Here is a 26,689-nt window from a genome sequence, read left to right on the forward strand (position 1 = left end):
CCGTTCCATACACAGTTTACACACACACACATACACATATATATATACATACATATAACATATATATATATATATATACTGTATATATACACACACACATACATATAAATATTCATACAGACATATATACATATATACACACATACATGTACAGTATATATTACACATACACACACATGTAGTTATATATATACACATATATATATATATGTGTATACACACGTGCACAGTGTATTACACATACACACATATATATCTAAACACAAACATGCATATGCATCACACACACACACACACACACACACACACACACACACACACACACACACACACACACACACACACACACACACACACACACACACACACACACACACCTTGCAGCAGCTGTGGGTTGTAGATGAAGACAGGTCCAGGCACCATGTCATTAGGCTCCTCTCCCTAGCAGGAAAGGAATCGCATCATATTGGCCCAGGGCTTAATAATATGATACCCGCTCTCGCGTCTTACAGTTCTGGGTGCTCATAAGCACCACCCTGCGTGCACCACTGGTAACTGAAGGTCAAATGTTTATGAGTAATATAATAACTACTGTATAGGCTATTTACAAAATAAACTGTTGTCATCAATATTAGCGGAAAAAGACCCTTGGGATGAGAAATGACTGCCAGGTAACCCTTTGTTTTCAAGTGTTTTCTCAGGTGCAGTCAGCAGAATAATTTTAAAACTCCACCACCAACAACAACTATGGGCCATATTCAATATGGGGCGAAAAGTCTGTCATTGGCGATAATTTATCGCTGTTGACGTAATTTTTGCCAGTTTCAATTATCCCAATATTCAATTTCAAAGACTTTTCACCGGTGCGAAAAGTCTTTGTAAAAAAAATGGGTATAAGTTTTCTCCATGTAATACATGGTGAAAAAAAGTGCAGAATTGGGGTTTTGGGGTGCAGAATAAAAGAAAATAGCTTGCAGTCTTTTTAATGTCCCCTAAAAGTAATCTGTGTCAAAAAACATTTAAAAAAAATCCTCAGGACACCCCAAAAAATGTACTTTCATTTTGGGGGCGAAAAAAAAAATATTGGGGAAAAAGTTTTAAACTACCAAAAATGATTCAGGGGGGTTTCCCATGTATGCGGCTGGTAGCGGCAGGTGCATTTTCTAGAATGCGGCTGGTAGCGGCAGATGCATTTTTGAAGAATTTAAAAAAATAACTTTAGGGACTTAAAAATATGCTTGTACCCATTTTCATGTGCCCCAAATTTGATAGGCATTGTTATTTTTACTCCCCAAAAAAAGCTAAGTGCTATTCTTCACTAGTTCTTCACAGGCGCATTTATGCACCTGCCGCGGTTATGTAAAAACCCCGACTATCTTCAGCAGGCCAAATCGGGGGTACCCAAAGTGATCCCCCATGTCAGAACATCTTTTGGGGGGTGACAGCATGATTTCCCCAAAAACAAACAGCACTTTTCAATACTTACCGTTCCGCCGAGTCCAGTTTTCGCCGGATCCAAATTCAATACGGGGATAAGCGGGCACGCGCCCAATACTTTATCCCAGCAAAAAACAGCGATGATGGTGAAAAGTCCAACCTCGGACTTTCTCTTCAAATTGAATATGGCCCTAAAGAGGACACTGTGACTGTGCGTCATGCTGTTGCTGATACGTACTTCTACTAAAGCCTCTATAATTTATTCAATTTCTAGGTCTGAAAGGTTAAATTCTTTACAATACAAGCTAGCCTTCTATAGTTAATTAGCATAAAACAGCATCCATGATAAAAGATACAAGCGATACACCATCTGCGTCAGTCCAGCAAGGAGATTTGTCAGTGATGCCACAGAGGCCCTCTTCCAAGCTCAAAAATGTATATGAATTAATGTTTTTTTTAATTACCCTGATTTGTAACTTCAAGCATTTGTCAACATCAATTGATTGTAATAGGAGAAGTAACAGTATCAGCTACAAGGTAGCTACATGAGATGGGCATCATCTGTGGTGGTGGGCTGTCTGGTAAAGCATATCTGGTGCCATCATCAGCTGCCATGCTGCTGTCACATGATCACCTGCTGCTGTTTACTTTCAAAACTCTGAGTGGCAGTTGGGAGTCAGAGACAGTTGGACTGTCGGCAGGATGGCGTCGCATCTGGAGGAAGCCAGGAGCTCAGAGGATGAGGAGTTTTCTATCTACAAGAGAAGAAAGAAGATGATGGCTTTGAAGAAAAGAAAGATATCTGACAGTTTGGAGGAGTCTTGGGCCATCAAGAAGGCCAAAAAGAGGATTTCCACCGAGTCTCGCAAGAAAGGAAGGAAGAAGTGCCTGCATGTGAAAAACAGCTCTGATGACGGGAGCCAGAAATTTTTTTCTATGGATAATACCAACCAAAAGAGTGATAAGAGGAGGAAGAGAGAGGATCAGATAGAAGAAATTGGCATAGACAGTGGAATGATTGCAGACAGGAAGAGAAGGAAAACATCTGGGGAGGTCATTCGCTTTGGTGACTCTAGAAGGAGACAGGAACGAGCAGGTATGGCCGTATCAATATATAAGACATGACAACCAGTAGACTTGGAATAATACAAACCTTACAAGAAAACAACAAAAACAATCTGGACAATTTAGACATCTCCCATTATCCACAATTACCACACCCATTTCCTATGAGAATCACACATCCGACAAATTATGTACCTTTTGCCTTTATAAAAAGTGGAACTGGTGGTAAATATGATAACCTTTATGAAGTAATTATTCAATATTATCTGAGGTAATCATTTATGGCCATCACATGAAGTATAACAATATCAGGATTTGCGGCTGAAATTATGAATATAATTAGAAATAGGTGTTTAATTTGGGTATAAGTCTTCTTTATCTGTTATTTTCCATCTCTTGGGTCTCTAACTGTTTGCTCAAGTTAGCATGGTCCAAGACTACATCTACTGCCCCTAAAGGGAATGTAATCATGGGTCCCACTTAGGGGTAAGGCCAACCACTAGTGAGGTGATATACTGCCATTAGTGGGGTTGTGGTAATTCCAACAAGAACTTGCTTAATGCTAAAGTGTAGTATATAAAGAAAAAGAGTTTCATATATTCTATGAAAAAGAACTACAGTGATGAAATTAATCAATAAACCTTAATTTATATGGATAAACATATGCATTAATAAATACAAAAATGTACTTTGCTGTTCAAGGGACTACCTGGGACTGTCTGTTATTAGTCTTTTTTTAACTCAGATAATGACCTCTGTTGCTTTTCCTAAAAATATCACAGTTGGGGCTCTATTCAGCAAACACATTTCTACTACACAATGCGGATATGAGTGTTACCACATTTTTCAGTACTATTCCCACTATACAGCAAAGTGTTACCAGAGAAGATAACGCAATTATCTTCTCCATTAATACCAGCTTGCACAGTATCACACTGTAGAGCAGAAGCCATTGCTCCCTACAGCTCTTTAACAATTTTGCCACTCATCAAGCATCAAAACATTAAATAAAGGTGTAGACGCTTATTTTATATAATATCATCTCAGAATAGCGTCATATGAAGAAAAATCCTCCTTTCAGCCTGAAAACAACAAGGGTAGAGGGATCTTGTACAATCAGTCCCTGTAGCCGTTCCAAGCAGTATAATGACACAGATTTGTAAAAAATGCTTTTATATATATATATAGCCCATCCCTGAGCTTTTTTATATTGCGCCTCTTTATACACTCCTCTATAGAAACTCCAATTGGAGACGGAGGAGCATGTTGGGAAGATAGCAGTATGTATTCAAGCCAGAGAAGCACCAGGTGGAAAAATGGGCGTGGTCACTTAAAAATGGGGCATGTCAACATGACACACCCCTTTATCGTCACTCTGACCATTCCTTTCCATATGCACCTTAACCCCAGTAGTGCCCCTTATACAGTACCCCCAGTATACAATGTCCCCAGTTGTGGTCCCTCTTATGCAGGCCCATAGTAGTGCTCCTTTTACAGTACCCCCAGTATTGGTCCCCCTTAAGTAGCCCCCCATTAGTTCCCCTTATACAGTGCCCCCAGTAGTGGTCCCCCTTATGCAGCCCCTTATTCAGTGCCCCCAGTAGTGGTCCCCCTTATGCAGGCCCCCAGCAGCGATCCCACCTATACAGGGCCCCCTGTAGTGGTTCTCCCTATTTAGTGCCCCCAGTAGTGGTCCCCTAGTAGTAAGCCCCTTATATAGTGCCCCCAGTAGTAGTCCCCAGTAGAGGTTCCCCCTCCCGATGCAGTACCCCCAGTAGTAGCCCCCCCAGTAATGGTGTCCCCAGTAGTAGCTCCACCCCCAGTAATGGTGTCCCCAGTAGTAGAAGCTCCCCCCCAGTAATGGTGCTCCCAGTAGTAGTAGCTCCACCCCAGTAATGGTGTCCCCAGTAGTAGTAGCTCCCCCCCAGTAATGGTGCCCTCAGTAGTAGTAGGTCCCCCCAGTAATGGTGTCCCCAGTAGTAGTAGCTCCCCCCAGTAATGGTGTCCCCAGTAGTAGTAGTCCCCCCCCAGTAATGGTGTCCCCAGTAGTAGTAGCTCCCCCCAGTAATGGTGTCCCCAGTAGTAGTAGCTCCCCCCCAGTAATGGTGTCCCCAGTAGTAGTGGCTACCCCCCAGTAATGGTGTCCCCAGTAGTAGTAGCTCCCCCCCAGTAATAGTGTCCCCAGTAGTAGTAGCTCCCCCCAGTAATGGTGTCCCCAGTAGTAGCTCCCCCCAGTAATGGTGTCCAATGCAAAACTAATCCATATGCACTGTCCATAAGCAGCCCTGCAGCACCACCACTCCAGTCCCTCCACACTACAGAATCCTATCTACGACACCTGACCCTCCCTGGCTGGCAGTCCCAACCAGTCCATAGCATCTGACAGTCACTGAATGGCAGCGCAGCAGCTGACTGGTACACACACTAACTGTGAGATGCGGTAAGCAAAATCAATTAATTTAATTAGTTTTGCATTGGATTTACATATAGAATATTATGGGATAGTGTTTAAAACAAAAACGCTGTGCTGCTACTGCCAAATATATATAATATAAAAAAATGGGTATAAGCAGAGGGTGGCTTTAAAATGGTCTATCTATCTCATATCTATCTATCTATCTATCTCATATCTATCTCATATCTATCTATCTATATAATATCTATCTATCTAATATCTGTCTATCTCATAGCTATCTATCTACAGGATCTACTCTATCTATCTATCTCATATTTATCTATCTACAGTATCTATCGATCGATCTATCTATCTCATATTTATCTATCTATCTCATATCTATCTATCTATATCACATCTACATACCTCCCAATTGGATACGGGACATCCCGTTTTTCTGGGACTGTCCCACTGTCCCACCCGCGGGCCGCAGTGTACCGCGGTGGGGGGGAAGTTGGGGAGAGCACAAACCGCTCTCCCCAAGCACGTCCCCCAAAAGTGACGAAAATGGGGGAAGTCGCGAGGCTCTTTCCCATTTTCCATAGACACCTAGCTAAGTTAGAATGTTGGGAGGTATGCATCTATCTATCTATGTCACATCTATCTATCTATCTATCTATCTATCTATCTATCTATCTATCTATCTATCTATCTATCTATCTGTCTCCTATATCATATCTATCTCTCTATCTCATATCTATCTATCTATCTATCTATCTATCTATCTATCTATCTATCTATCTATCTATCTAATATCTGCCTCATCTATTTATCTATGTCTCCTATATCATATTTATCTCTCTATCTATGTCACATCTATCTATCTATCCATCTGTCTACTATATCATATCTATCTCTCTATCTCATATCTATCTATCTCATATCTGTCTCATCTATTTGTCTATGTCTCCTATATCATATTTATCTCTCTATCTATGTCACATCTATCTATCTGTCTGTCTCCTATATCATATCTATCTCTCTATCTCATATCTATCTATCTATCTATCTATCTATCTATCTATCTATCTATCTATCTATCTATCTATCTATCTATCTGTCGTGGGGTCCTGGGCAAGTTATAGATGATAATGTGGTTACTTCTGCAACATATGACTTGCAGTAGTGGTGTTGGCATTATGTGGCAATACAGGGGTGACAAAGGCTCATTGTCTCTGTAATATGTATGGGGGTATCTCTGTTCAGTGTATAGCTAATATATATATGGGGGTATCTCTGTTCAATGTATAGCTGTAACATGTGTTTTGGCAAATGCAGGGGAGATATATGTGGGCAAGGGGGGTCGAGGGGGTCCCCCAGAGATATCAGTGTACCAGGCCCCAAGATTTCTGTTGGTGGCCCTGCCCATGGCTCAACTGAAGATATACCCTTAGTGACCTTCTGTAGCTTGTTTTCTGCTGTCATGTCCCCTCAATCTGTATATCCTCCCCCTCAGCCTGATGGCCTTAGGTTATACTGTAGGTATGTGATTTATCCCTGTTATTCATGTGCAGTCCTCTCACCTCTGCAGCTGCTTAGCACCACCTAGCCTTAAATTGCCCCACCAGCCATAATGCAATCACTATGTGTCGGGGGGAGGGGGTGATTACTCCTTCTAGATGGAAAATGCAGCATTTCCCTTTTATCATGCATTGTTAGGGGATATCGGGCATAGGGGACTAGATAATGATAACCACACCCAGTGCTGTTACATGGCTATGGAAATAGGATGCTTAATTTAAAGGGGCAGCAGGCATAATTACTATGAGAAAGAGATTGTGCTCTCCTGCATGGGCACCTTACAGCTGACTACAATAGGTACATGTTTACTGCTGAAGAGTATGTGGTTTTATCCAGTTATTTACATATTGGGCAGGATTTAGTGCAGTAAATGGTTTGTCACATGGTTTGTCACAACTAAAGGGATTGATTGCAGCAATCGTGCAATTTGCAATCGATTGTGTAGATAAATCTTTCCCTTTTTCAATCGATTCTGGCAATTCTGCAATCGATTGAAAAAGGGAAAGATTTTTATACACAATCGATTGCAAACTGCACGATTGCTGCTATCAAGCTCTGATGTATGGGGGCCTTTTACCACTGATATCTTGAATCACAGTTAACATGACCCAATCCATTAGATACAAAATGCTCTGCTCCTTGGGTCCCACCTAATGTATGATTGCAGTCACCTGTGCTGAACTAGGTAATTGATGAGATAGGTGTTTCAGCACAGGTGTCTGCAATCATAAATTAAGAGGGAAGTCCAGGAGCAGAGCATTTTATTCCTAATGGAATGGTCACGTTGGAGCATACTTACCGACTTTTCTGCAGGGGGCTTCGGGAGTGGGCTGCCAGGTCCGTCCAGCAGGGAGGGTGGGGGCGGTTCAGGTAGGCAAAGCGGGGCATGCTGATGCGATCGCATCATAGTGCCCCACCCCCCACTTTAGAATGACAATATTACTGTCATTATAAGGCAGGGGGAGATTCAGCGCGAATCGCGTCATCGCACCCCCGGACCACTCACTTTTGCGGGTTTGCGAGGTGCCGGAGGCCATTCCGGGGGACTTGCCTAGTCTTGCGGAGTGCCGGGAGCAGCACCCAATTATCGGGAGAGTTCCGGGAGAGTAGATAAGTATGCGTTGGAGGGTCTGAGTTAAGCTGTCAGTAACCCGGGTTATATGACTAAATAGCATAATACATTCTGTTTGCTGCAACAAACTTTGCTGCATCTGTTAAACCATAATCTTTTACCACCTTAAATAAACTAGTTAATTACAAGCATGATAACAGCTGACTGCATGCAACTGGATAATGATCATGTGTCTGGTTTTAAATGCAGAGTGCAATGCGAGTTTGCCATAATAGCTCCAGCATTGCATATATAGAACTAAGGGCCTGAAACAGCATGGATCGCAATTGCAACTGCATACGCATATCGGTCAATGGTTCATACTGCGCATGCGAAGGTTAGCATTGCATTTACACACGCAGATAGAAAGCCATCGCAGAGTGAGTGATGGGATGTCAGTGTTTGGGGGTGGTGACGAGGGAGTGGTAGGAGAAACCCAGGCGTGCCTGTCCGTTTGAACGCCATTACATGGATGTGCATACATTAGCTACTGTGACAACATATGCAGCCTGAGTACTCACTGCATGCAACGGAACTTGCACTTCCTGAGACAGGAAAGATTCAGTATATAGGAAAGATTCCTGGACTGCACACCCTGAATATATATATATGCAGCTGTGGCTGCTCTTAACTATTTCTTTTACACTTCACTTTTCCTATTATGGTGGTGCCCTAGGGCGGCTTAGCTGGGCTAGTTTGGGGGCGTCCTGCACTCTGGATTTGACCCCTAGTATGTTAGGGACCTACACTAAAGAGGTTACCTGGATATGGTGGGAAGGCCCATAACCTTGGCCATGATTATGCTAAAAACCTCTATCGATTGCAAAATTTGATTGAAAATGTATTTATATGTAATTAGTAATTTGGGGTTGTGCACCTGTGATCTGTATGTTTCAATTCCTGAGACAGGTCAGACCTGCTGTAATTCTGTGTGAGGGACCGATGTTACTCATTGTTACCGATTTATACGCAGGACTGAGAGGTATTACGGATGTGAGAAAGCGGTAGTGGGCGTCTCTATGCTGGCTGAGTGGTTGCAAACATTAGCATATTTCGCAGTAGAACTGCATGCATAATCGCAGCTGCGATCGCAATAGTGATCTGTAATGAATCAGGCCCTAAATACAGATATCACCCACACGCTGAGTTGTATGCATCCTTGGGACTGGACTGCTACAATCTGTACACTTGGCTTCATAGCTGTCATTATTTTTAGTTCTCACTTGCGTCAGCCCTTTCCCTGGTGCAAGAGATCCTCCTGAATATACAGGTGTATTTACACATATGCACAATCCCTGCATAGCCCACAATTATGTGGAGATGCTCCTAATAAGCTATGTCTACTTGTTATTCATAGAGGAAACAATTCCATTGTAAGATGTTTCATTGTAGTTCCAGGGAGTATTTTAAATGTCAATACCCTTTAGCCACAACAAAATGGAGCACAGCATACAATCTCACCTCTACATTAATGAAATACTTGGGGTATAACTGAATACTTTATAGCATTTTTTATGTATTTAGGTTTGTTTACTGTAATATGCTCCCCCTTGAGTTGCTGCAACTCCACATACTACCTGGGCAGGCTCGAGGAGGAGTCACGCCCTGTGTGGAGAGGGAATACGATGCCCCTCACCCTGCGCTCGGTGAAGTCGTGAGCACCCAAAAAGCAGGTGTTACCTAATTATCGTAGACCATGCCCCCTAAGTGTCGCTAATTGGGGACGTGCCTGTATGGCACGTATCCAATTTAACGTCAGGCTGGGGGCAAGCCCAGCACTCCTTCAGTAGCTGGGCTGCCCCCAGCCCTCTTGCTGCACTGAATTGTCCATTACTTTTCTATGGGGCCGGCACAGCTGCGGCGGTGGGAGTGCCCAACCTCCTTACCACCAGCGGGACACTTCGGCCCACGGGTAGAACAGCAGGGCAGTGCCCAAAAAACAGGACTGTCCCGCTGAAAATCGGGAAGGTTGGCAGGTGTGTGCCCTCAGTGGGGTGGCGCCCCTGTTCGACTGCAATAGATGAACATGCCTCGTGCCGGCCCTGCATGTTGCTTTAGCCTTGACTACTCATCTTATGCTAATCCCTACTAACTACAATAGATGCAAGGGGTACACCTGCTTTAGGGCCCAGTGCTGATGGGGGCTGATCTACCTTGTCAAAGTTATATGTGTTATATTTTTTACCATTGGACAGTCTCGGACTGGAGCATGAAGGGCCCACCGGGGGAATGCAGTGATAGGGGCCCATATTTGGGGTTGTGGCCAGCCTCCACAGAGGCTTGGCTAACCATTAAGAGTGCATGGTCTGGGTCCCTTAAAGAATCTATATAGTAAATACTGCTAATGCATGCAAGATAATGTACAAGATTAATAACAGCAATGCATTATAGAAAATACATAATAGTCCTGTGCAGTATAATTTAACATATGTATAATTAATAATTCAAGTGTACAGTCTGCAACCTGAGCACTAGAGAAGAGGGTAGGCCCTTGGTCAGTGGGGCCCACCAGGGGTTTCCCCTGTACCCCTGTGGGCCAGTCCTACACTGCCATTGGGTGCTACATAGGGCCCTTCTCAAACTTTTGCTATGGGGTCTTCAAATACCTAGTTATACCCCTGGCCCCACCTACAGTTATTATGGTGAAGGCCCCTGGCAAAATAAGGGACTAGCACTCCCCCCTCACAGTTATAGTACATTATTCCTACACAATATAATGTGTAAAGTGCAATATAGCCCACAGGGGACAATTGTGCCTTCACATTGCCATTAATAAATAACACATATTCTAGAGAGAACCAGGGTTACAGAGAGTTTCAGGCATGCAGTTGTGTGGGGATACGGGAAGTTACACACTGCGCAGCAGCACAGGCGCATTATCAGGACTTTGGGCAGTCAGCACAGAATACCGGCGGTGCGAGTGATCACGGTATACAGCGCTCACTGCTCAGTCATTTCACATCTCCCATTCTGGGATCAACATAATAAACATAACCACTGTTGATCCCATGTAGCCATCCCCAATAAATAAATATACCTTCCATCCTATAAAGCCCATAATAACATCAATATTTAATAAATAACCCTCATCCCCACCTTAAATTAATAGACATTGCCAAGATGCCACTATTATATTAATATCCCTCATCATTAAATGAACAGTTCCCATCCACTGCTAAATGATTACCCCACCACACCAATAAATTAATAGCCCAGCCCACATCCCCATTACATTAAATAATATCTCCACACTAATAGCCCAGTCCTCTATCCAATAACATTAAATTACTAGCCCACAGAATAATAATAAAATTAATAGCTCAGTCCCCTGCTTTAAAACAGTCTTCCTGCAGCCTGAGCTCAAGGGGCTCAGGGATGCTGTGTATTCTCGTCTCTCCCCATTTACATGCACTGCTCACCTGGCCAGCCCCGCAGGATTGCCCACTCACTGCTGCTGCTGGCCCAGTTATAAAAATGGTATATATATATATATATATTTATATATATATACACACACTATATATCACTAAAAAGTTTTTTTTACCTGTATAAAACTCTTCTTTTAAATTGTTCCAAAAATTATTGATTTATTAAATAATCAAATTATGTAAATAAGAACTATTACCCTTATTCAATATAATGTCATTAATAATCTACATATTTATTAATTCAGTTTTAGCAAATCAGGTGTAAATAATTATTTACATAATTTGATCATTTAAAAAAATCAACAATTTTGGGGTAATTTTTGGAAAATATTAGTCAATTAAATGGTTAAGCAATAGGGCCCACTGAGGATATCCCAGATACACTGATTGTCAGCTATTATACAGATAATATTAAGCAACTGACCGGCACAAGGTGATACAATATGACACCAGCCTGAGGTGCAAATATCCCTTCACAGCCCATCCCTGACCATTTTTCCAACAGTAGCAATTGATGAGCCACTTTCCTCTGTATGGCTGAGTTTATGTGCTCTCTCTGTACACAACAGTATTCTGACTGCATTACACTTACATAATGGTGTAATACAATACAATAATGTACATGCATTATACATGTGCCTCTAAGAGCTCTATTTACTACAATCTGCATTGTGAATGCAGATTGTCGTGTGATATTACTCCGGTCAGCTGACATCCCATACTGCACTGGGACCCGGTCACCTGATGACCGGGCCGCAGTGCAATAAGGGAGACCAGCTGACCGGAGGGAGGACATCACCGGAGCCCCGAACTCCGGTCCCTGGACTCAGGTAAGTAAAAAATTTTTTGGACTTTTTTTTTTTTTTTTTGCAGCGTATCAGCGTGTGGTCTGTTTAGACCACACAGCTGATCACTGGGGCCGACTCCGGGCTCTGCTCTGCATGTTAGAGCGGAGCTGGAGTTCGGTAACCGGGGGAGACCCTGGATAACGCCACCTCCAGGTGGCGTTATTATCACAGGGCCTCCCCAGGTATATTTTTCACAATTTATTTTTAGTAACTTGCACACAGATTGCATTTCCCATTCCAATTATTGGAAATGCGATCTGATTACTAAAAATAAGTGATACATAGGGGTTGGAGTAGAATTTTACGAATTCTACTCCAATTGCCCTGTAGTAACTTTAGGTGAAACTAAAATAATGTGAAAAGGGTGTAAAAACACCCTTTTTCACTTAATTTTAGTAAAACTAATGATAATAAATAGAGCCCTACCTCTGAATAGTAAATGTTACATTGTTCACTTTTTTATCCCTATAAGGAGGAAGTGGTGTTCAGGAAGCTGCTCCTGGAGAAACAGTCTCTACATACATCAAGAGGCTGTCCTTCTGCCATCTACTGGGCCAGGGCAGCTTTGGGAAGGTAAGTAATGTGACTGTGGTTACACAACTCAGGTAACAACTGTGTGACTCAGACATTGTAGTAAAGGAGGCATCATGAATATATTATCATTGTCACTCCATGTACGTCATTAAGCATCACCATAAAGCAGTAGGACAGGGCCAGGTTAAGGCTTGTGGGGGCCCCCCTTCAAGCCACACAGAGCTTCCCCCCTTCCCCCTATGCCTTCTGCCCTCCTACCCCCAAAGACTCTGCTGCTAACTTACCTGAGTAACGGCATGCTGGCGTGACCTCCTCCCGGCAGAGCTGCTGCCTGGTCCTCCAATCGGCGTCACGGACGTAATGTGTCAATGTGTAATATCTAAAAATGACATTTAGTTTTTACTTTAATGACACTGGAAATACAATATACCGCTAACCTCTAAAGATATGGATGCGTATAGAGGTAATAAAATGTAAGTAGAAATATGATTGTGTGTGTATGCCTCTATCACCTGTAGGTCCTGCTGGCTGAGGACTCTCTGACTGGTCAGCGACTGGCAGTGAAGGTCATCAAGAAGAGAAAGCTGCTATTGAAGGACCCGGAGCTGGTGTTTGTGGAGCGCAGGGTGCTAGAGGTTGCGTCTGGTAGTGCCTTCCTCATCCATGGTCACCTTGCCTTCCAGACCACGGTACAGTGTATTTTAGACAAGGATCATTAGTTAGAATTCTTTATTTATATTTACACATTTACCATAAATACAGGTTTCATCTCTTCTTGGGTAATAATGTTACTATGAGCCAGTACGCTCACTTGGAGTTGTTGCCATGTTCTCCTAATAAAATGTATTATATGACTATTGTGTGTGTCCAATCAAACAGAACCATCTATTTCTGGGTCTGGAATACGCGAGTGGCGGGGACTTATACCAGTTCCTGCAGAGGAAAGGCTGCTTGGATATCACCAGCGCAACGTAAGCACCTCAAATACAACAGACATGTACTGAAATGAACTGTAACAGGGTGTGCAGAGATAGGGACAGTATAAGGGTTGTACACCTTTTGTAAATTCCCCTTAATATTTCCTACCCCTACACCTTTACCCAAAGCTGGGATGCTAGATGGCCCAGCAGCTAACATTACACTGGGGTACCTTGTCCTTATCAATAGAGCTTGTTTAAGATAATAATACTCAGTTTTGAGCTGCATTACATCTGCATTGAAAGGAGTTAGACTTAAATAAAATGCAGACTTTAATGTACATGCCCCCATCCCATACACCTGGGCCATCCTCTCCAGGGAATGGCAAATGTTCAATGTAATCTTTTCATTACTGATCACCTTAATTTGGTCTTTATGTTGAATGTGAGTATGGATAGAATAACATGCAGGGGCACAGAGAGAAGGGGGAGCAGATACTAATTACCGGGGCCTGGACTTGTTTGAGGGGCTTGGCGGGGTGCCTAGGCCAGCTGTTGAGGAAGATAAACACCCCCCTTTGCAGGTGCACATAGTATTTTCCAGTCATTTTTTGCAGGGGGATTTGACCACACCCCCTATATATTACCTGGTCCCACCATTGTCTTGATAGCCCTGCTAACATATGGTCTTATTAGATCATGGAATGTCTTGCATATATGTCAATGTGCTGATCATGTGGGGGCATAGTTGTGAGAATGTGTCAGTGATAACAGGGTGTCATGTGACAGGGGCAGTGTTATGACATGAGGGGGTAAGTGGGGATATCAGGTTATCTACCTTTTTCTAATGTCAACAAGTTACAATCATTTCTTCTCTTTAAGATTCTACGCAGCTGAGATCACATGTGGTGTACAACACCTGCACTCTAAGGGTGTCATCCATCGGTAATTATACTAATAATTCCAATTTCATACAAAATCAGGTCACAGTGATGTGCACTTTCTTATTACGCTTAATGTAAGAACTGAAATCACTGTAATCACTAGATGGCGCTGTCTGCAAAATGTGACTCCTGTAATACTACTAGTAATTCATGTACAGTATATATTTCTCACTAGACAAAACAGTTCTCATTTATTATAAATCTTTCTTTATAGAGACCTAAAGCCAGATAACATCCTGATGGCAGAGTCTGGTCATCTGAAAATTGCTGATTTCGGCCTGGCAATCGATAACATCTTTGGTGACCAGACAGCCACAGCCTACGCTGGAACCCCTGGATATATGGCACCAGAGGTGAGGGGTATAATATATTATTACTATCAGCATCATATGCTCCGGCTTATGCCTGGCAGATGTCACATACATTTATTACATTATTAATCAATGTTTTTTGCCATTTGTTTTGACTGCAAAATACAGTGTATACATCAGTTTTAGGCATAAAATGTAAAAATCTTTTCTAAAACATAGAAAAAACTCTCCATATGGAGAAAAAAATGGTTACACCAGGGTTGCCTACCTTTAATATTCTCTTCCCGGGAGAAGCCCGGGTAAGAGAAGCAGCAGGGGGCCGACGGGGGCGGGGCTTGACGATTTGCGTCATTCATGCAGAATCACAGCTTAAGCCCCGCCCCCTTCACGGAGACCCGCGATTGACGCGGGTATTCTCCTAATTCTGCCCACTTCATTAGGAAGTGGGCAGAATGCGGAAGAAATGCCTACCCTTCCGGGGGTGCGGGGGGTTACCCGAAAAATCGTGAGCCTCCCGCAAAAACCGGGAGGGTAGGCATGTATGGGTTACACCACACACAAATAAAACATTATGGGCCTAAGTCAGAGGTGGGAGCAGATGTGTCTGTGTCTTTGGTGATCGCCCGTATGTGATACTATGTAATGCCACTACACAGCCCTTCCCAGGTGTACATCTGTGTGTGCAAGGACTGAGACGTCACTATGGGCATATGTAGATGCTGTAATACTGCCTGGTTCATCTGTAGTCACCACCATCAGTCACACCATAGAAACTTATACCAGCACTATGGCAGGTGCAGATTATACAAGTATGGCCTCACTGTGAGTGATTGAGCACCCATGTACACAAACACGTTACTGACACGCCCATAAGACAGACCATCTCTGTGCATCTGTTTAGCCACCTCCCAGTCACCACCCAGGAATGCCAAGCACTTCTCCTAGACATGTCTGATGGTGTGCGGCTCATCAGTGTCTTTGTGCGCACACACTGTGTAACACATGCGCCGTAGGAGTTTTAGGGATTTTCGGGTAAGCGCAGTAGCAAAACATTGCCCAACTCTGTGACCATCGGCATTGCGTCCAATTCAGAATCAGGCCCTATATGTCCTGCCAGCATAAGTGGTGCATTCGCCATCATTCACTGACAAGTGGGTCGCTAGTGCTGGTGATCATCATCATCAGTGAATGTGCACACGTCCCTGACCTACCCCAAATAATAATTCTGGCCTCCATCTGTTCATAGCTGTGTCATCACACCTTTATTGTACTCTTAATAAGAGCATCACTGACCTGCCTACCCAGGAGCAAGCATGTGTGACAGCAGTGCTGGGGAAGTACTCTGTGGCACCCTGTGCCAGCCCCGCCCATGAATATGTGACTTCATTGTGTTACGACACTCCAGGCAGCTCTACAGGCTGCAGGGTGTGTGTTTGTAGTGACCAAGCACCCTGCAGGCCAAATACAGGAGCCTGGGACAGAGACAGTGCCATACCAAGGGCCCTGCACAATGACACTGCTCACACTTCCCTATTGACATCACTGAGTGACAGATTCACTGTGAGTTCTGTCCATGGAAGTCACGGCTAAGGATGGCCATCGACCATCGATATTTAACAAGCATTAAAGGTTTACTACCGATGGGCGACGGTTTTGCTATCGATTGCAGAGAGCCAATGGAGCTCAATGTTTTTTTCTTCTACAGAGAGACAAGGAGCTTAGCTGCACCCCCTGGTAGCCTGCTAAGTCCCACCCCATGTTTTATATTGGCCCGCGACCCACTATTTACTAGGCAGCAGTGGCCATCAAGTGGTGCAAACCATCAATGGTTTTCCATAGATGTTTTGTTATGCACCATCGATGGTTATCATCGATGGCACCATGGAAGGTGACCATCAATAGAAAGCCCTATATGACCATTCCTAGTCACGGTTGTGATGTTTTTAGCCACTTTGAGCAATTTGCGGCAAAGACTCAGCTAATAGAATGCTGCCCAAAGTAATACCTACTGAAAGTGGGATGATAATAGCAAAGAACTAGTGCCAATGAGACACAGACACATGGCTTATAGTAGATAATGATAGAGTAACAATGTGCTATAATATCTTTCTCTATGGTAGATGCTGGCAGGAGAGGAGTACAACGCTGGAGTGGATTGGTATTCATTTGGTGTCATCATTAATGAAATGATTACCGGAACCCGTCGCTACCATCCCAGACGGTTCCACAAGGCAGGAGCTGTGGCTAAAGACATCGTTAAGCAGCTCCTGTGTAAAAATCCATCCAGGCGTTTGGGAGTCACCAGAAACATCCGCCAGCATCCTTTGTTCCAGCGTATGGATTGGGTCTCGCTGGAAGCCCTTAGACTCCCACCACCACATGTCCCTGACCTAGTAAGTATAGGAAAAAAAGCAGTTTTGCACAATTAATGCATTTAAAGATAATAAGGGTCATTTACAAATATAATAAAAAGATGAAGGTCAACGATCATTTTATGATGAGAGGACATCGCTCAGCCTATCCACATGGTGATCACTGTGGCATTACTTGCTTTATTTAGCTAATGAAATAACTGCAATCACATTGCACCCATATGTAGTAAGTGATTTCATGTACATTTTTATATTGAGTCCAGCCACTGCAAACATGGAACTCCGGAGAGCTAAGTATTGAACATGGGTGCAGGGTGTATGGTCAGGGCAGCTACTAGGGGGGCACGTGCCCTTGACGCTGGTCTTGGGGGCACTGAGAACAGGCTGCTGATTGGGGGCCTAGGTACCTGGCTGTTAGTGTGGGTTTGGAGCCGCATGCCGGGACTGGCAGGCAGCTGCCCGTTGCCCTGCAGAGACACAGAGCTGCAATCATTCTCATGTAGCGCCAATCGAGAGCCAATCAGAGCTCGTGGACCAGCTGCAAATCAGCAGCGGCTGCTGGTCTGCAAGTTCTGATTGGCCCGTGACCGGTGTCACATTAGAATGATGGTGGTTTGTCTCTCAAGGGCTGCGGACGGTTGCCTGCCAATGCAGGCAAGTGGCCCCAAATCCTTAGCTGTAAAGCAAGCTTGCCAATGCGGCGTGCAGCTCCAAATTTTAGGGTGAGGGGCTTCAAATCCTGGGAACAAGGTGAGAGGCTTTGGGGAAGGAAGGGGGACATAAATGTGTAAGGTGCATTATGGTGGGTATTGTGGCATAATGTGTAAGAGGGCATTATTATGGCATAATGTGTAAGGGGTATTATTATGGCATAATGTATAAGGGGTATTAAGGTGGCTTAATGTTTAAGGGGCATTACTGTGGCATAATGTGTAAGGGGCATTAGTGTGGCATAATGTGTTGTACGGGACATTACTGTGGTATAATGTTTTGTGGGCATTACTGTGTGGCGTAATGTAATACATGAGACTACACACCCTTTTCAGGAGTGCACATGCATTGCACGTAAAAAAAATTCTTCTTTGTTGTTTTTTGGGGGGGAGGGGCCAAATTACTGCCTTCCCGCAGGTGAGAAAAATCCTAGTTTTGGCCCTGGTATGGTTTGGGCCCCAGTAGACTTTGCAGCCTACAATATATGCACCGCACACCCCGCACCCTTTATAGAGAGGCCACTGAGCAGAACCACACTACACTAGCCTGTGCTATCAGCATCTCCATAGATACATGTCACATCTTACTTTTTTCTAACACTTTTAGCTTTTATGAATTTGAAATCAGATTTTAGTACATGGATGTTTATTTGTCTCTTCTTCCTATAGCCCACCATTGAACTCAGCTCCCGAGGATGTAACATCGAGGAGATGGAAGCAGCAGAGGCTCAGATAACACCACTGAGCTCAATAGACCAGGAGCTGTTCAGAGGGTTCTCATATGTGGGCTCCAACTGGAGGACCATCCCCAGAACACCAGCCTTCCACCTGCATGGAGCGAGATGGCCTAACACCTGGAAGATGGTTATGGAACGAAGAGATGGTTTCAGGCTGATGGTTTTCGTATTCATGTTTATATTTTATGTGTATATTCTCTTTATAAGTTAAGAGTATAATTTTAACACATTTTCTTTTCTATTCTTCTGAGGTCACCTCTGAGAATGTGCTCTACAGAATATGTCTCCATCTCCCAGCAGAAATTGTTTAGACTTCTCGCTGGATGAAGAAGGTAAATTCTAAGAGGGTGACTTATACATCTCAGGGCTCATGTCTGTCACTCAGCAATCAGTTGATTGATGCTGATGATAATATTGAACTTTGAGTTTTTATAGTCAGCTCCTCTATGAAAGTGTCTTAATTATTAGATTCATACACAGCCATGGTTGTTCATGAGATCTCTGTTGGCATTTTAATATAGAGTTCCCCATACTTCAGTCTCTGTAATTCAAAATCAGGCCCCATATCTCTGATGACATTATAATGTAGAATATTCCCCTCCTTACCAATCTCTGCAATAATGCTAAATGAGACCGTAGAGCTCTAGCAGCACAATATAATATACATAATATAATACAGTATAATATAATTTAAATCTACCTTCTATATAACATAATAAAAAATCAGATCTCTGAAGTAATTATGAGACTGAGCCAGGGCCGTTTCTAGAGAGGAGGGGGCCCGTGTGCAGTCTCCGACAAAGGCCCCCTCCTCTTCGCCCAGCAGTGCACTGAGCTGTGCGCGGCCAGCGCTGGAGTTACAGACTCTGGGCACTGCTGCGGCGGCCATTTTCCCTGTACTGCGCATGCGCAAAAAATGGGAAAATGGCCACTGTGGCCATTGTCTAGTCGTTTTACAGCGAAGGACCCGCGCACCGACGTGGGACTCCGGAGCGGTACGTAATATTATGGGTGCAGGGTGTGCGGTGCGTGGCCCCCTTGGACCCAGGGGCCCATGTTCCCCGCACACCCTGCACCCATTATAGATAGGCCCCTGGACTGAGCCCACTCCAAAAAGTTTATTGGTATAATTATTATGGAATTAGATCACATATCTGTAGGGTGAAACAATTAAATAACTTGCCCCTCCTGTGGTGTCTTGCTGTCTGTCTGTGCACTGTACAGCAGCCTGCACTCTGATTAGTGGATAGTTTCAGACATTCACTAATCAAAGTATGGAGACCTCCAGCTACTCCATCTTGTGAATGGCCAGCACCATCCACCAATCAGTTTGCTACTGTGTAAGATGATCTCATACCCAGTCACTGTGCAGCCACACAATGTATGACTGAACTTGGGGAAGGGGATGGCCTATCCCATTTGGTTAAGCGCCTGCTGTCTATGTAATAATAGGTAATGCAGGATAGGGAATATATTACCTCACATACTGATTAAATGAGTAAATGAACAATAACATCCTGTGCATCCCTTGTTTCATCATATAGGGGCCTATTCATCATCACTTAATTTCTACAAAAGCAGGGGAAAATGAACATTTTCACCTACAATTGTAGAAATTAAGTTATCGGGCCATTCATCAAGAAGGTATCTGTGATATCTTCTGTTTACCTTCCTCACGCTGAATGGGCCACTGTGTGGGAGCATTCTCCATCTTTAGATGACAAGTGCTTCGGCTCCGGGCTCGCAACCTACTCCTTCCCTATGGGAAGGAGTCCCGGATAGCGAAGAGGGTTCTTTTGGATCCCTCCACCCCTGTCCGACTCCCTTCTCTAGACGACGGGGCTCTTGGGCGCATACGTGACCTGTAGGTTACGCATGTGCACTTGTCTCAATGCTCTGAAAGGAACAGTGAAACAGTTCGGGGAGACAGCTGATTTTCGGATCAGCTGTCTCCACGCTGGAGCAATGATGAATAGCTCCGGTGCTTCCATAGAGTTAGAATGTTAATTATCGGGGTCCGAACCCCGATAATTATATCATGAATAATCACAATATGAGAGATCTAATGATGAAGGTGCTGGGTATAGAAATAAGACATATTGGCAGGAGATGACAATGTATGTTGGAGGCCTTCTGCATCCATAGTGCAGGTTCACACAACAACAAACAGAATAAGATACTGTAGTGTGTGTGTTTTTTACCATAGAAAACGCACATTAAAGTCTTACTTTTTTTTGTTATTATACAGCACTTCAGAGCCATGATGAAGAAAAGAAGAACATGTTTATGTTTTTAGAATTTTTAAAACATGTTTATATATTTTTCATTGTTATTACAATTATTATTCCTTTTATTTTTATTATCATTTTAACTATTATTACTACTATTATTATTATTGCTAAGGGGAAGGGTTAAGGGGAGATTTAATCGGGGATAGATGAGTTAGGAGGGAACTAATATTAATAACAATAATAATAAAAAAAAGAAACATCAAAGGTGTGTGACTGGCCGGCTATTTAGGGGAGGTGGAGGCCGGGTTTTATTATTATTATTATTATTATTACTTCTACTACTATGGCTATTATTACTAAAGGGAGGGCTTAAGGGGAGAGTTAATAGGGGAGAGAGGAGTTAGGGGAGACCAGGGAGAAGAGAGATTATTTAAACTAATAACAATAATTATAATAATAATAAACATCAAAGGAGTGTGACAGGCCGGCTATTTAAGGGTGGTGGAGGCCGGGTTTATTATTGTTATTATTATTATTATTATTATTATTATTACTACTGCTATTTTTGCTATAGGGAGGGCTTAAGGGGAGAGTGAATAGGGGAGAGAGGGGGGACCAGGGGAGAAGAGAGATTATTTAAACTAATAATAATTATAATAATAATAAACATCAAATGAGTGTGACTGGCCGGCTATATAGGGGTGGTGGAGGCCGTGTTTTATTATTGTTATTATTTTTATTATTACTACTACTACTACTGCTATTATTGCTGAAGGAAGGGTTTAAGGGGAGAGTTAATAGGGGAGAGAGGAGTTAGGGGAGACCAGGGGAGAAGAGAGATTATTTAAACTAATAACAATAATTATAATAATAATAAACATCAAAGGAGTGTGACAGGCCGGCTATTTAGGGGAGGTGGAGGCCGGGTTTTATTATTATTATTATTATTACTACTGCTATTTTTGCTATAGGGAGGGTTTAAGGGGAGATTGAATAGGGAAGAGAGGAGTTATGGGGGGCCAGGGGAGAAGAGATATTATTTAAACTAATATCAATGATTATAATAATAATAAAGTTCAAAGGAGTGTGACAGGCCGGCTATTTAGGGGCGATGGAGGCCGGTTTTTATTATTATTATTACTACTACTACTACTATAGCTATTATTGCTGAAGGGAGGGGTTAAGGAGAGAGTGAATAGTGGAGAGAGGAGTTAGGGGGGACCAGTGGAGAAGAGAGATTATTTAAACTAATAACAATAATTATAATAATAATATAAACATCAAAGGAGTGTGACAGGCCGGCTATTTAGGGGTGGTGGAGGCCGGGTTTATTATTGTTATTATTATTATTATTACTACTGCTATTTTTGCTATAGGGAGGGCTTAAGGGGAGAGTGAATAGGGGAGAGAGGGGGGAACCAGGGGAGAAGAGAGATTATTTAAACTAATAATAATTATAATAATAATAAACATCAAATGAGTGTGACTGGCTGGCTATATAGGGGTGGTGGAGGCCGTGTTTTATTATTGTTATTATTTTTATTATTACCACTACTACTACTGCTATTATTGCTGAAGGAAGGGTTTAAGGGGAGAGTGAATAGTGGAGAGAGGAGTTAGGGGAGACCAGGGAGAAGAGAGATTATTTAAACTAATAACAATAATTATAATAATAATAAACATCAAAGGAGTGTGACAGGCCGGCTATTTAGGGGCGGTGGAGGCCGGATTTTATTATTATTATTATTATTATTATTATTACTACTGCTATTTTTGCTATAGGGAGGGTTTAAGGGGAGATTGAATAGGGAAGAGAGGAGTTATGGGGGGCCAGGGGAGAAGAGATATTATTTAAACTAATATCAATGATTATAATAATAATAAAGTTCAAAGGAGTGTGACAGGCCGGCTATTTAGGGGCGATGGAGGCCGGTTTTTATTATTATTATTATTACTACTACTACTACTATAGCTATTATTGCTGAAGGGAGGGGTTAAGGAGAGAGTGAATAGTGGAGAGAGGAGTTAGGGGGGACCAGTGGAGAAGAGAGATTATTTAAACTAATAACAATAATTATAATAATAATAAACATCAAAGGAGTGTGACAGGCCGGCTATTTAGGGGTGGTGGAGGCCGGGTTTATTATTGTTATTATTATTATTATTACTACTGCTATTTTTGCTATAGGGAGGGCTTAAGGGGAGAGTGAATAGGGGAGAGAGGGGGGACCAGGGGAGAAGAGAGATTATTTAAACTAATAATAATTATACTAATAATAAACATCAAATGAGTGTGACTGGCTGGCTATATAGGGGTGGTGGAGGCCGTGTTTTATTATTGTTATTATTTTTATTATTACTACTACTACTGCTATTATTGCTGAAGGAAGGGTTTAAGGGGAGAGTGAATAGTGGAGAGAGGAGTTAGGGGGGACCAGTGGAGAAGAGAGATTATTTAAACTAATAACAATAATTATAATAATAATAAACATCAAAGGAGTGTGACTGGCCGGCTATTTAGGGGAGGTGGAGGCCTGGTTTTATTATTATTACTATTACTACTGCTATTATTGCTGAAGGGAGGGGTTAAGGGTAGATTGGATAGGGGAAAGAGGAGTTAGAGGAGACCAGGGAAGATGAGAGATTATTTAAACTAATAACTATAATTATAATAATAATAAACATCAAAGGAGTGTGACTGGCCGGCTATTTAGGGGAGGTGGAGGCCTGGTTTTATTATTATTACTATTACTACTGCTGTTATTGCTGAAGGTAGGGGTTAAGGGTAGATTGGATAGGGAAAAGAGGAGTTAGGGGAGACCAGGGAAGATGAGAGATTATTTAAACTAATAACTATAATTATAATAATAATAAACATCAAAGGAGTGTGACAGGCCGGCTATTTAGGGGAGGTGGAGGCCGGGTTTTATTATTATTATTATTACTATTACTAATGCTATTATTGCTGAAGGTAGGGGTTAAAGGGAGAGTGAATAGGGCAGAGAGAAGTTAGGGGGTCCAGGGGAGAAGAGAGATTATTTAAACTAATAACTATAATAATAATAATAATAATAAATATCAAAGGCGTGTGACTGGCCGGCTATGTAGGGGTGGTGGAGGCCGGGTTTTAACTAAAACATGGTACAGATGTGTCCATATAAAAATAAAACCTACAGTTTGTGTTTTAGTTATTTAAAAAAAAAATTACAGTACATATCTCTGTTACTGTCATTATTGTTATTACTATTATTATTGCAATTATTATTGTTAGCATATGAAAGAAATATGACCTAATGTTAAGGGTAGATTGAATAGGAGAGAGATGAGTTAGGGGGACCAAGGGAAAAGAGAGAAGAACTTGGATTTGTTTCCTATGATGGAGTAAAATGAGTAATAGCTAGAGGGAGAAGAAGTTAATAGGAGACAGGGTTAGAAGGTGGCAGGTAGAAATTTCCTATCTGATAGATTCTATGTTGGAGGTGAATAGATGACAAAGTCAGAGGCAGATAGGGAAGGAATATAGGCAGATAGGGAAGGAGATATAGGAGTGGGGGAGGGCAGAGAAGGTGGTGATGAGACACTGGTAGTTGGAGGATTTGGAGGAGATGAAAGCCTTGAAGAACACACCATCACCTGGTTGAGTGAGTAGAAAAGAGGTCACCATAGTAGAGAACTGTGGGAGAAAGCCAGGTTTTAGTGATGTTGAGGAGGAAGATGAATAGGTCTTGAATGGGGGCCATTTTATTATTAGCTATAAGTTTAAACTGTGTTATTTCCATTATATAAACCATATTTGATCTCTATCTCTCTATAATTATATATATATATGTTTTCTTTTTTTTTATTATATACTTTATTGGGGATTTCCCTCTCTATGGGTTATATGGACTTACCTTACTAACACTATTCTCTATTTATAGTCATGGTTACTCAAACAATTTAGTACAGTACTGTATAATTTAATACAAAAATAGCAGCATTCAATGTGACATTTTATTACCTCACATTTCCAACTTTGTATCACTTTTTTTACGCGTTTATATATTTTTAATATTTTAATGTGTATGATGTTTTATACTGTACCAATAAATGTTATATTTTAAGAGGAATTTTGCTCCTTTTTTCCATTCAAGTGTTCACCAATATTAGACAATTCTTTTATTTTTCTTGTGTATTATGTTTCATATCTGTGTTACTAATTAATGTACATTTGCAAGTAATCTGCATTATGGAAGTCCTACAGAATGGCAATTACAAAAAAATGTTTGGTCTGGGATTACTTGTTACATTATTTGGTGAATGGTAATAGTCAGGGTCTGGCAGCTTTTAGCCTGGGGGGAAAATACAAGCAAGTGGCCCTGGCTTTCTACCAGCGTACGGCAAAAGAAAAATAGGCACAAACCAGGCATATGCAAGTGTAACTGACACAGGGTAGTACGCATTTCAAGTGAATCTCCACTAATGGCTGAGGAGGTGTAACTGGTCTGTAATGAGCAATTTCATGTAGATAATGTTCAGTGAGGGCGTATTGATGGAACTGCAGCCACTGAGTTGGTCCTAAGTGTAAATACGCCTGGTGCATCTTCTTCAACAAGTGTAGTCTGATGTACGATGATGATAATTATCAAAAGCTAAACATATACGTAGTGGTCAGGTGTACCACAAGATGTACAACATACAAACGTGAGCGTTGGCACTGACACAAACCAGGACAAATCATAAATAATTAATAGTACGACTAATACATGGAGTTAGTAAAGTACCACTCTATGGGGTCAATTCAATTAGTCGCAAGAGAAGAAAGCTTCAGTTGAAATGGTGTAGAAACGTCAGCAATGGCAGCTGAACTTGCCCAGTCCCGGCTCAATACCGCCCCAGACATCAATTTTTTTATACACAGCGCTGCAAACAAAAAGCTGCGTGTTCAGAGCTACCGAAACTGCGGTATATAGCTGCACTTACTCACAGGGCAAGCCACCTCATGGCTAATTGAATCGACCCCTATAAGTAAAAATATATAAGAATATTACTGACTTGATATTAAAACATACATTTATTTAACCCTTAAAACAAACAATTTGCTAGATATACACCAACAACACAAGCAAAACAGTGACTACTTTATATTGGTAAAAGAAATAGATAATTCCCAATTTTTTATACATTAACAAGTAGATCCCAAATCTGACACCACCCTTCCTCATTAAAAATTAGTTCCCAGATCTGACAGGTCAGTTCCCCTTCCTCTCTAGTTTAAAATCAGACCCTAGATCACTCCTTCAATTATGATCATACCCCATACCTGACAACCTCCCCCACTCCTCCAATTATAATCATACCCCAAACTTGACAACCCTCCTCCCTCAATTGCAAACATACCCTGTACCTGACAATCACCCCTCCTTCCTCAATTACTTTATAATCAGTCTCAAACTTGACAACTACCTCAATGTAAATAATACCCCAGAACTGCCCCCCAAGTCGGGCCCCGACCCATGTCAAAGAACTGCCTCTCCTAAACCTGATAACCCCTCCTTTTACCTCAATTAAAATCATGTCCCAGAACTGCCACTAAATCTAACAACCCCTTCCCCTAGAATTACAATCATAATCTAGAACTGTCCCCCCCCACCCCCCCGCAGACCTAACAACCTCCCCCTTCTCTGTCAATTGAAATCCTGTTAATTAACACCCCTATAAGTGACAACCCCTCTTCCCCCTCAATTAAAATCATGCCCCAACTGCTGATAAAAGATCAATATTAAATGAGACCTCAGTTCTATAGGGACTGCCCAATACATCTACATACCCTAGTCCAGGCTACTGCTGCTGCAGTCCCTTCTTGCTCGCAAGCGGGTATGACTCAGGCCCAGTGCCCCCTGCGGTGCTATGTGTCACGGCACTGGTCGCACTACCCTAGTTACGGCCCTGGGCAAGATCTACCAATCTTGTACACGATCCAGCAGCATATCGCTCAGTGTTTGTACGATATGTCATTCGGATCCGCATATGATGCTTGTAAGCATGGATCAGGGAGATCTGTGCTGCAAGCATCAAGACACAGATGC

At 42.3% G+C, this 26,689-nt stretch overlaps 1 protein-coding gene across 1 annotated transcript; it reads left to right on the plus strand.

The window, feature by feature from the left end:
- The first annotated feature begins 2,139 nt into the window (after positions 1-2,139).
- LOC148518391 (protein kinase C delta type-like) lies at positions 2,140-20,835 on the plus strand. The gene is made up of 9 exons (XM_088477450.1): positions 2,140-2,533; positions 12,338-12,438; positions 12,918-13,088; positions 13,279-13,370; positions 14,199-14,261; positions 14,475-14,613; positions 16,692-16,964; positions 18,323-18,722; positions 20,639-20,835. The coding sequence occupies exons 1-8, from the start codon at positions 2,140-2,142 to the stop codon at positions 18,599-18,601; spliced, it is 1,512 nt and encodes a 503-aa protein (XP_088333576.1). The 3' UTR covers positions 18,602-18,722; positions 20,639-20,835.
- Positions 20,836-26,689: the final 5,854 nt, after the last annotated feature.

The sequence above is a fragment of the Taudactylus pleione genome, unplaced genomic scaffold (genome assembly GCF_031769625.1).
Source record: "Taudactylus pleione unplaced genomic scaffold, aTauple2 ptg000201l, whole genome shotgun sequence".
Taxonomy (NCBI): domain Eukaryota; kingdom Metazoa; phylum Chordata; class Amphibia; order Anura; family Myobatrachidae; genus Taudactylus; species Taudactylus pleione.